Source organism: Raphanus sativus, chromosome 8, assembly GCF_000801105.2.
Source record: "Raphanus sativus cultivar WK10039 chromosome 8, ASM80110v3, whole genome shotgun sequence".
NCBI classification, from domain to species: domain Eukaryota; kingdom Viridiplantae; phylum Streptophyta; class Magnoliopsida; order Brassicales; family Brassicaceae; genus Raphanus; species Raphanus sativus.
In genome coordinates this window covers 5,009,458-5,021,586 of record NC_079518.1, presented here as the reverse complement: position 1 = coordinate 5,021,586, position 12,129 = coordinate 5,009,458, and the positions used below count along the sequence as shown (strand labels likewise).

Genomic DNA, 12,129 nt, shown 5'->3' with positions numbered 1-12,129 from the left:
GTAATTTACATGTAAATTTACATCTATTTTATGAGGAAAGAGAAAATTCGTTGTAAAATCCTTGTAACTTTACAAGGCTTTTACGACGAAACATGTTAACATTATCTTTTTGGTGAAAACGTGTTTTAAATGTATGTTATAAAACTGATTTCGTTGTAAGGATTCTCAAACCGAGCAAGTTAACTTCATTCCATTCCCTCGGTTTAGAGATTCTAGAATAGTTTGATTAATTGCTATTAAAATTACATCTCATTGAAGAATAATTGTTGGAATCACATTTTCAAGAAGAAGCTTGTATCATTGAAGTCGAAGTATTTGAACAACAAACTGATGACATCTCTCTTATTGATCCGGATAACCGTCAATATGAAAATATTTCCGACGATATGATAAATAAGAAGGTGAAGACGAGCTCAATGCAAACAATGATGATCAATATTTTGTTGATATTGATAAAATCTCGAATGATTTAGAATGATGTAATATGTGTTTTAAATATATAAATCAGTTTAAGACTTAATGCATGTGTATGTTGTTTGGTTATAATAACTATTCATTGGATTTTAAGGATTAAATTGGAGTTTAGGATTTTAGAAAAAATTGGATAAAGAGGAAGATGTGGTAAAAAGGATATAATGTTATAGGTAATAGACTTTGGGGTTTAGGGATTTGATTTTCAGGGATTCAGATATAGTCCTAGTAAATTCGTCGTAATGGAGAACACGGGACTGGTAGATTCCTCGTAATACATGTGTCCTTGTAAATTCGTTGTAATAAATTCCTTGTAAATTCGTTGTAAAAGTTTCCTTGTAAATTCGTTGCAATCCTTCCTTGTAAATTCGTTGTAACTAAAAACGCGGACATGGTAAATTCGTTGTAATTCTTTCCTTGTAAATTCGTTGTAATACTTTCCTTGTAAATTCGTTGTATATTAATCAGTTTTTAATTAGTATATAAGTCAGTTTAAAACTTAATGCATTTCTATGTTGTCTGATTATAATACTTGCTTTGGGTTTTAAGGATTTAATTTGATTTTATGGTTTAAGGGAAAATTGGATAAAAGGGATGATGGGGTAAAAGGGTAGTGTTATATAGACAACTGATTTTGGGGTTTAGGTATTTGATTTTCGGGATTTCATATAAAGTCCTAGTAAATTCGTCGTAACTGAAAACACGGGCCTGGTAGATTCCTCGTAATACGCTGTCCTTGTAAATTCGTTGTAATACATTCCTTGTAAACTCGTTGTAAAAGTTTCCTTGTAAATTCGTTGCAATCCTTCCTTGTAAATTCGTTGTAACTAAAAACGCGGACATGGTAAATTCGTTGTAATTCTTTCCTTGTAAATCCGTTGTAATACTTTCCTTGTAAATTCGTTGTATATAAATCAGTTTTTAATTAGTATATAAGTCAGTTTAAAACTTAATACATTTCTATGTTGTCTGATTATAATACTTATGCTTTGGGTTTTAAGGATTTAACTGGATTTTATGGTTTAAGGGAAAATTGGATAAAAGGGATGATGGGGTAAAAGGGTAGTGTTATATAGATAACTGATTTTGGGGTTTAGGGATTTGATTTTCGGGATTTCATATATAGTCCTAGTAAATTCGTCGTAACTGAAAACACGGGCCTGGTAGATTCCTCGTAATACGCTGTCCTTGTAAATTCGTTGTAATGCTTTTCTTGTAAATTCGTTGTAAATAATTCCTTGTAAATTCGTTGTAATGTTTCCTTGTAAATTCGTTGTAACTCTAAAAACGCGGGCCTGGTAGATTCCTCGTAAAATTACGATGACTTTAAGAGGAATGGTGTTTCTATATATAACTCGAAACATGAATGAGGAATGCCTCCTTCATTCCTCTCAAACCACTCCTCCCTTACACCTCTCAAGGTATGTTTCTTTTTAAAATATTAGTTTAGGTTTTAGGTAATTAGTTTAGGTGGTTAGTTTAGGTGGTTAGTTTAGGTAATTAGTAGGTGATTAATTTAGGTAATTAGTTTTGGTGGTTAGTTTATGTGGTAAATTTAGGTAACAAAATTATATATAAAATATTAGGTTGTGGTATTTAAACTACTGATTAATTTTTTTTTAAATTAAAGTATATTTTATTTTCTAATCATTTTTATATAATTAATTAAATTACTATGATTCTTTTTTCAAGATTGCTCCTAAAAAGAAGGGATGGACGGTGGAAACAAGCTTTGTCAACAAAGTCGCAAGGGGGAGACCTCGTCCTACTCTTCCACACGGAACCCGTGGATGAAGTACGAGATTCTCCGGGAAAGAACGTCCCCAACAATTACTTCGACGGTCTCCTACCTTAGTTTTTTTATTTGTTTTTTCAAATTTTTTTGTTTCCATTATAAATTTGAATATTACTTTATGACATTTATATAATTTCTTTAAAGTAATTAAATTTCCAGTATTTCATTTTATAATTTAAATATTTAGAATTTTGAATATTTTATAACATTATAATAATACCTCAATGATTTGTAATAGTTACAAGGAGTTTACAAGGAAATACTTGTAAAATCCTCGTAAACTGTACAAGGAATTTACAAGAAAATACTTGTAAATTCCTCGTAAAGATTACAAGGACTTAACATAGAAGGACTTGTAAATTCGTTGTAAAATGTACAAGCACTTAAAGACGACTTTACAAGGAAACTGTACTAGTCTTTTACGACGAAGGGTAACTATGAAATTACAACGAAATCTTCTCTTCACCTTTACGACGAATTTATTTCGTCGTAATTGTTACAAGGAAGTTACACCGAATCTTCCGTTACGACGGGCGTTTTACAACGAAACGCTATTCCTTGTTAATTCGTTGTAAGCTTCCTATTACAACGAATTAACAAGGAATATGACCCTTGTAATTGATATGTTTTCTTGTAGTGAGTTTAGAAAGAATATATTCTAGACGTGCAGAGAAGGTATCCACAATCCCACTAACGTAGGATACAATCCCACTAACCCTACTACTTCTTCTCTTATATAAATAAACCTACAAACCTTAAGTAAAATCATTAGCTTCTCTTCTCTTAAACTTACGGCAGTAGCTTCTCTTATCGTTTGCAAGGTTCTTAGTTGATTAGATTTATCTTCTTTACGCTTCTTCTCAATCTTTGTTTAGATCATAGTTTCTTCTTCTTAAGTTTGTAGCTTTTTTTCTATAATAAATGTTTGTGATCATGTATTTTTTATACATAGACTCATGTTGTAGGTGATCATGTTGTAGGTGATCATGTCTGACGCTGGAGCTGGAACATCTCAAGCAGGAGGGTCTCAAGGAGGAGGCCAACAAGTGGATCCGGGAAGGAAATACGGGACCATGGTCAACAACAACGTCAACCATTGGAAGTGTATTTTCTGTTACAAGGTGCTAACTGCTGGCATTTCACGCTTGAAGCAACATCTTGTTGGAGGGCATAAGAATGCAAAGAAGTGTCCAATCTGTCCAGAACATGTTAGAGCTGAGCTGCAGAACTACATGGTGAAAAAAGCTGAAGAAAGAGCAGCTCTAGCTATGCAGTTTCAACCTGCTGTGCGTGAAGAAGATGTGGAGGACGTGGATGCTGATCAGCCAAAACGCAGCGGTATCAAGAGGAAGAACCGTGGACCTCTGGATAAGTTTGTGACGTCTCTGCCTCCAGACGTCTTGAAAGGCAGAAAGGATTTGAAGGGAGTCTTGGGAGTTTGTGACAAGGAGCTAAGAGAGAAAGTTTGTGGAGGCATAGCAAGGTGGTTTTATGATGCTGGCATTCCTTTTAATGCTGCTACACACGACAGTTTCAAGGAGATGACTGAGTTGATTGGGCAGTATGGTATGGGACTAAAGCCTCCTTCAATGTACGAGCTCCGGTTCAATTTACTTCAGAACGAAGTAGCAAACGTTGATGCTCAGCTAGTTGGTCACAGAGAGGAGTGGGCAGTGAAAGGATGATCCATCATGTCTGATGGATGGCGTGATTCTGTGGTGCAGAAGGACATCGTGAACTTTCTGGTTAACTCACCGAAGGGTTCTGTGTTCATCAGGTCTAAAGAGGTGTCTGAAGTTGTGAAAGACGCAACATTGCTGTTCAAGCTTCTGGATGATATGGTTGAGGAAGTTGGAGAGATGAATGTCGTTCAGGTTGTGACTGACAATGCTTCCAACTACGTGAAGGCTGGGAAGCTGCTTGAAGCTAAACGCCCACATCTGTTCTGGACTCCTTGTGCTGCCCATTGTCTTGATCTGATGCTGGAGGACATCGGAAAGGTGCAAGCTGTTAAGGATGCTATGAAGAAGTGTATGTTTGTCAATGCATACATCTACTGCCGTGTTCCTCTGGTCAATATGATGAGAAGGTTCACGAACCAGAGGAACTTGCATAGGCCTGCTGTAACTCGTTTTGCAACTTCCTTCATCACAATGAGTCAATTTCACCTTCAACAAGCCAATTTGAAGAAGATGGTGACCTCAGAGGAGTGGAACAAGTCGAAGTGGCCTAAAGAAGCAGGAGCAAGAAAGATGAAGCAGTATATCCTTCAAGAGGGCTTCTGGAGGAACGTAGCTTATGCTCTTAAGCTAACTTGTCCCTTGGTGAAGGTCCTCCGGATGGTTGATGGTGAGAAGAAGCCAGCAATGGGGTATATCTATGCTGCAATGGATAGGGCAAAGGAAACTATTGCTAAGAGTTTCAAATGGAAGAAAGAGAAGTATGAGAAGGTCTTTGAGATGATAGACAATCGCTGGAACTGCCAGTTACATCAACCACTTCATGCAGCAGGTTATTTCCTCAATCCAGCTGTTCATTATGCTCATACGGTTGATGTTTGTTGTGAGGAAGTGGAGACTGGCTTGTATAACTGCATCACAAGGCTGGTTCGAGAGCCTGCTGTTCAAGACAAGATCATGGTGGAGCTTGAAGTCTTTAAGAATGCAAGTGGCCTCTTTGGTCTTCCCATGGCTATTAGGCAAAGGGAGATGAAATCACCAGGTACGTAGAGTTGTTTTAAGCACTGCACTGCGATGTATTCTTAAACTTATTTTTATTTTTTATTTTTTTGCAGCTGACTGGTGGTCAACATACGGATCATCAGCTCCAAATCTCAGAGACTTTGCAGTCAAGGTGCTAAGTCTTACATGCAGTGCAACAGGTTGTGAAAGAAACTGGGGAGTCTTTCAACTTGTAAGTTTTTCACAATCTTTATATTTACACTGTTTTACATGAACTATATCTATATATGACGTGATTGATACTCTAATATTTGATAAAACTCAGCTGCATACCAAGAGAAGGAACCGACTAGCTCAAGGCCGATTGAATGACATGGTGTTTGTCAAATACAATCGTGCTTTGCAGCGTAGGATGAGAAGAAATGATGCCAAGGATCCAATTCTGTTGGATGAGATAGATGATAGCAATGAATGGCTAATGGGGAAGATGGATGGGAACTCATCCAATGATGAAGATGATGATTTTGTCCATGATGATGAAGACTTGACATGGAGTGTGGTGAGCGAAGCAGTAGGAGCTGAAGAACCTAGCTACACTACTAGGGGAGCAAAACCTGCTAAGGACAACAAAGGGAAAGGAAAAGCTACTCCTTCAACTCAGAGCAAACGCTATGGTCCATCATTTTCTCATTTGGAGTTGGTTGATGAAGATGATGACGTTGAAGGGGAGTTAGAAAAAGATGCTAGCTTCTGGAAGGATTTGGAATTGGAGTACGAGGAGAGTGGTTCTGAATCTGAGTAGAGATTCTACTCAGATTGGTATTTTTATTTGCTTTTACTTTGGTGTTTTAGTTGCTTTTGAATTTGGTGTTTGCATTTAGTATTTTCAGTGTTTTGCTATTTGAACCTTTCAATTTTATTATATGAAGTTGGTTTTTTTATTTTTTACTTGTCTTTCTTAAGCTTTACGTAATACATATTGTATAAGTGTTTTGTAGGTTACCTTGTCTGTTGCAGGTAGGCAAAGCGCTCGCTTTGAGGCGCCATGGCGGTCAGCGCTAAGCTCCCACCTCCTCGCTTCGTCTCGCCACACGCTTTTTCAAACCAAGCGAGAGACCATATAGTACTAAATTAAGGAGTTGCACAAGAAAAAGAGCAGTGACTACTTTGCTGCATAATTCACTAAAAGTGTTTGGATATTTCATAGTTACTATAACCATCGTTTCTTATATCCATAACTGTATACCAGATTTATGGGTCAAGTTGACCATGTCTGCAGTGATGATGTCCACCACATGGTCACATTCAACTCCAATGGTTTAGAAAAAGTAGATTGATGGAGTCAGATGCTTGTGGCTGTTTGGTCTTGTGGCTAGTTCTTTTTTTTTACTTCGGAAGATTAGATTAGATACATTTTGATAAAACAAATTGTCCACAACTTCTATCCATGATTTGACAAAAGGAAAAGCATAACAAAAATAGATTTATCCCCGATTTTAACACCCCTAATTGCATATAATAATCTACAGTTATAGAGCTCCTGTTATCCAAGAGACATGGGCTTGATCAAGCGGTCGTCAAAACTTCACGGGCTCTTGCACTACGATGCTGAAGACGACGGTGAAGCATCTCAGACATCTCATTGTAGAAATCAGCATCCCATCTCTGAATCAACGAAGGATCTTCAGCAAAACATATGTATATCGATGTCACCGCACTCTCCACTACAACCATTCCTAGTCCCACCTGAAAAAAAAAACACATTGTACCAAATTAACAGATTAAACAATTTGATTCATGTGTAATGTTTTGGAAGAGTGCACAAAAAGGTAAAAAAAAAAACTTACAAGGACCATTCCCATCAACATAGCTGTAGAACCAACCATGATAACTCTGTCACTGTATTTGATCCAAGCCCATATACCAATGCAAGAGCCTGTGATGAGTCCTCCAAATATGGTTCCCATCAAAAGCACAGCACCAGAACAGTCATATGCAACAAGTGCCTCTACACCTGTTGATTGAAAAAGTTCCCACGCGTCTCTTGCTGATCTGTTAAACCCTTTTCCATACACTGCAATCTATTAAAAAAAAAAATTCAACCGAATTTTTAATTTTTTAATCATTTTGATTATCCATTTGGCGCTCATAAGAGTGTGACACGATTATTAGCTTTACCTGAACATAGGCATACTTGTTGAAAAACCGAACTAGAGTTTCAACTAGATGAAACAGGAAATCAACACAGCAAAGTAGACATTCGTTTCCACAAATCTTGGACCGGACTCCCCTTATCTGACGTATACACAAAGTTGTCTCAATGAACTATAAGAAGTCTTTTAAATGGCACAGCAAAAAAAAAGAATCTGGAGAAAGAACTATAATACCTCCCAGCGAAGTGTTCTAATAGCAGCAGTGAAGAGCGAACCGTAACATATGCTCCCAAAAGACGTTGTCACAGCGTACCTAAGTGACTCTATCAAAGTGCTGGGAGGCAACGAGGAGGACGATGACTCTTCTTGATGGAAGAGAACATGAAACACCATCCCAGAAACTATAACATGGACAGTGTTACACAGCACAGCCCCTGTCCAGAACAAGCTTACCGAAAGAACCTGCATATACACATGTTACTTTCAGACACTAGTATGCAGAACACAGAAGCCATGTAATGAAAAAATGCAAAAACTTGCCAGCTCACCACAAGAAGCCACCATCGTCCTTCATCGCCCATGCTAGAAGCCACAACACCAGAAGCTCCAAAAGACCAGAGAGACATCCACAAAAGCATGAAGACCGTGAAAGCATGCGCCACCATTATGACCTTAGGAAGTCCCCAAACTAGTTTCAGCGCTTTCCTCAGAACCAGCATCGTAAAGGGAAGCCTGTCGATAACCGAAACAACATACAAGAACTGCAGCAGAGCTCCGATAGCGAACGCCCCGCCCCAAAAGAACTGTCTGCACCAGAAACACAGCACGCTGACCACAGCCAAGTATGTGGTCAAGATGTGGACAGAGACTTTCATCATCTCGTTGGCGTAAGAGCCGAGAAGCAACGACCAGACCCAGCTGATGAAGACACCAATGCCACCGGCGACGGCGTAGAGTGGCCAGTAGTCCTCGGTGAGGCCTTTGTGATTCTCCAAGAAGCCTTGAGTGTATCTGTCGATGTTTAACCTATCCGATATCCTAAACCTGTTGAGTCCAAGGACCGCGAGCACGAAGCCTAAGCATATGAGGTGGATCACGAAGATGGCTGACCAGAAGACGTCGTGCCAGTGACGGGACTCGCGGACGATGGCTCGGTTTCCATCTCCACTTCTTCTACTACTCCTCTGAAGAGACTATCAAATCATCAAAAAAGAAAAAAACATTGTTTGCCATGTAAGAAGTATTATAAACATTTATAGAATTTTTCGCAGTGTAATAGGCTATAATACTACATAGAACTTTTGGTCACATATTTGAATTGATTCACATGTGGTCTAAAGCAACGACCCTGAATCTAATTAGCAAGGACAATGCAAAACACTTTATAGTGGTCAAACTCACGGAAAAGAGAGTTCTTTTTTTTTTATAATTAAAAAAAAAATTGCAACTGACCCGTGATTTTTAAGACACAACCAAAGCTAAGTAAATGGTAAATGTGGGAAACAAATATTAATCCATAGGTGAATATCAGGCAAGATCTAACTCGGATAAAAAAAAAAGACAAAGACTTTATGCAATGAAGTAGTGTAGAGAGCAAAACCCATAAAGGGGAAAAAATAAAATCTAGATCGAGTTTTGAAGGAAGGGTGATTAAAAAAAAAAGGGAGAACCTGGTCGCCGGAGGAGATGGAGGCGTAATCGGAGGAAGGAGAGACGCTATTGGTGGAGTCACTCATGACGAAAGAAGTAGGAGAAGAAGAAGATTCACTGACTGGAATCAACTTTCATGGGAGCATCTTTGAATAATAGTATGAGAGAGAGAAAACAGGGAGAATAGTCAAAGAAAGAGAAAAGGAAAGAGGATTGAGAAAATGGTTTGTGAGTCAAAGAAAGATATATATTTGATAAATGATCAGAGTGAAGAGAACGTTTCCGGCGAGAAAATGAAGTTTTTGTCAGCGAGTGAGTTATTTCAGACAGGTTAGAGAGAGAGAAACAGCGGTTCTTCTACTTCTTCCTTCTTCTTCGTTTATTGGTTTTGTTTCTTTTCATTGGATAATGAAGCGGAAATAGTTTCCAGAGTGGTCGTTTTCGGACTCGCCGTAACTATTCGCTTTTATTTCCTTCTAAAAAAAGTTGTTTTTCTTTTAAATTGTTTTATTATTTCTGTTTCTAGATTACAACTGTAAATGTTTTTTTTCTTCTATATATTCAAGTACCTACTAATATAAAAAGTCATGTGTTTGAAGTTATGAAATACGTTTATGTTTGTAAGAGAAAAACAAGAAAAAAAAAACTGATGTATGTTAGTAGTTTTCTTAAAAGGATCATTTCAAGTGAGTTCCTCTCAACATACAATTCTCTTCATTCGATTCTGAACTTAAATTTGGTTCTATTGAATCGATTTTTTTGTTAAATTTTAAAGGTAGGCCATGCTGATTTTACCCCAAACATTCATTTTACAAATTTTAAATGAAGGGGAGTCAATTATATTTTCACATACCTGGCCAATCGCTTCAAAGTTAATGTGTAGCCTACATATGAAATATAAATATTCAGATACTGAGAAGAAAGTAATGGATAGGTCAAAATCATAAACTGAATATACGAACAATCGTACACCTAATTATTTCAGTACTACCAAGAAATGTTTTCCTATGGTGGTGAAAAAAATTAAGTGTCAGGTTTATTTTGCTTGTTTTTTTCGCTTAAATGAAGTAAGTTTAATGTCAAGCATGCAACTGTGACAGTAAAAGAGCGTTTGTATTGGAAGAAAGAACAAAGGCGAAAAGTTAAAGGTTAACATGAGAAAAAAAAAAGTAGGAAAAGTAGAAAAAGATTTTGTTTAGTGACAAAATGATTGACGCGAATGCTTGCCACTTCATTTGTGTTGTGATGGCAAGTGGTGGCATCATGTCTACGCCACTTCTCTGTGTCCCATGTTCTTCTCTTTCTCAAATTATCTACACTAATTGATTTAGAAAATCACTAATCATAGTGTACCTTCATTTCCAATAAGTATCCCAGTTTTAAATTTGTTCCACCAGTATTAAACACGTGAGCATCTTTACTTTAGTAGTCTTTAGATAATGCTGGAAAACAGTATCCACAATATATACGTAATCAAATCAATACGAATTAAATCAATTATTGCTTCGTCGTGATTAGGAAACTATATTATATGACTACTTGATGAGATAAATAAATAATTAGATTACGGGAAATTAGAGATTTCGTAATTGTGGAAGATTGGTTTTTTAAAGGGAATTAACAAAAACAAATTAAGATAGTATTAAAAAATGCTTAGCATTTATTCGTCGAGAATCCAATAAGAGAATTAGCCAGATCAAAACCGACACGTGTCCCTTGCTGCTGCACGTTACCGATAATCGCAAGCGAACTCGCCGTCGGCGCAAAGGCGAGACAGAAAGTCCCCACCGAGTCAACCGGAATCATATAATTCTTCGCGGGCAAAGCCAGCACGTTCCCGCCGGGGAAATGAAAAGCCACCGACGGGACCTCGATGGTCGCCTTACCCGAGAGATCGTAACACGTGTCGAACATCGCCACGCCGTCCGCCTCCGCTCTCTCCAAATCCGTCGTCCCTCTCGCGAACGCGTCTCTGAGCGAGTCGTAGACCACCGTCTGGAGACGAGTCACGGCGGTTCCCGAGTCGATGATCACCCCTCCGCCTCCCGACTCGTCCATCTCGAACGCCGACGCCGGAATCTCGAGCATCTCGCCGCCGACGCTTATCCCGGCGAGTCCGAGGTAGTAGAACGTGTCGAGCTGGTGGTTGCGCAGCAGCGGAGCCACCACGGCGTCGGGAGGGATCTCCGACCGGAACTCGACGGTGGAGGACGAGTCCGAGTCGCGGTCCACGAGGCAGTAAGAGAACGACGCCGCGTCGAGCTGCGACGGGAGAGCGAGCAGACCGCCGCCGAGTCCGAGCAAACCGGCGGCTCCGACGAAGAGACCTTGGTTGCTGTGTCCGCACCCGACGGCGACGCCGTCGACGGAAGACGAACCGATGGTGAACGTCTCGGTGGCGAACTCGCCGTCGGTGAAAGAACCGTCGCCGTAGGAGACCTCGTAGAGACACGTGGCGTTTCTGCACTCGGAGACTTGGAGGGCTTTGCACTGTGGGGAGCCGCAGGAGAGGGAGGTGTAAGAGGAGGAAGACGCCGGGTCGAAGATGGGTTCGGTCTGGTGGTAGCACTCGGCGCACGGGGCGCACTGTAGCCAGTTAACGTCGCTTCCAGTGTCGAGCACCATGTAAACCTCACGCGCCGGGTTTCCGATCCCCACGCGTGTGAAGTACTCGCCGCTTCCTTGAGTCGTGCCGGAGATTAGAGGAGCTTCGATCTCTTCCTGCTCCGTGGTGTGCATTGTGTGCTCGAGATCTGGTTTGGCTGTGCTGTTGATGGCTAGGTTTAAACGAGCCGTGAGGGATTTGACTCGGGCTGAGTCACGGTGGAGTCTGGCTAGTGTGAGAGACTTGTAGTCTTTGTGTTCGGTTCCTCGGACGGAAGCTCGTGAGTGAAGCTGCAAGCTAAGTGAAGAGGAAGAAGGATACTGAGTCTGCTCTTCTTGCTTGTTCAATCGAAACGACGACGTATACTTCGTTTTGAGTATTGAGTCGGCGACATCGAGAGTAGTTGAAGTAGTGACTGAGATCTTTGGCAAGATTCTTGAAGTAACGGAAGAATGTGAAGCGAGGAAGAAGATGAGTATAAGAAAGCAACGGTGAGAACACATTTTTTAGTTTCCGACCGTTAGATAAGACTTGAGACAGAGGGAGTGTCAAGGAGAAGACAAAAGTGAGAACTGTGGTGGTGTTTTGTAGATTCCAAGGATATTTATAGTTGAAGAATCTTTTCAAAGAAACAAGAAGATTTAATTTATAAATGGGTTTAAGGGGAGGAGGAGGTTTATTCATCGTCTTTAGGTGTGAAGGATAATTAAACTTTGTTTTATGAACTCAATGCGGTTAGTGTGCCGCTTATGAGTATATCTATGTTGCTTAGAA

The 12,129-nt window shown here is 39.6% G+C and overlaps 3 protein-coding genes across 3 annotated transcripts; 1 reads left to right on the top strand and 2 right to left on the bottom strand.

Moving 5' to 3' along the window:
• Positions 1-4,016: 4,016 nt before the first annotated feature.
• On the top strand, positions 4,017-5,749 carry LOC130498807 (uncharacterized). The gene is made up of 3 exons (XM_056992431.1): positions 4,017-4,987; positions 5,061-5,179; positions 5,273-5,749. Exons 1-3 carry the CDS (start codon positions 4,105-4,107, stop codon positions 5,747-5,749), a joined length of 1,479 nt encoding a protein of 492 aa, XP_056848411.1. The 5' UTR covers positions 4,017-4,104.
• Positions 5,750-6,346: 597 nt separating this feature from the next.
• LOC108818632 (uncharacterized) lies at positions 6,347-9,153 on the bottom strand. The gene is made up of 6 exons (XM_018591544.2): positions 8,771-9,153; positions 7,649-8,293; positions 7,335-7,562; positions 7,126-7,242; positions 6,795-7,028; positions 6,347-6,693 (listed from the first exon to the last, which is right to left on the bottom strand). Exons 1-6 carry the CDS (start codon positions 8,834-8,836, stop codon positions 6,514-6,516), a joined length of 1,470 nt encoding a protein of 489 aa, XP_018447046.1. The 5' UTR covers positions 8,837-9,153; the 3' UTR covers positions 6,347-6,513.
• Positions 9,154-10,293: 1,140 nt separating this feature from the next.
• LOC130499240 (protein ASPARTIC PROTEASE IN GUARD CELL 1-like) lies at positions 10,294-12,048 on the bottom strand. The gene has a single exon (XM_056993298.1). The coding sequence runs from the start codon at positions 11,856-11,858 to the stop codon at positions 10,404-10,406; it is 1,455 nt and encodes a 484-aa protein (XP_056849278.1). The 5' UTR covers positions 11,859-12,048; the 3' UTR covers positions 10,294-10,403.
• Positions 12,049-12,129: the final 81 nt, after the last annotated feature.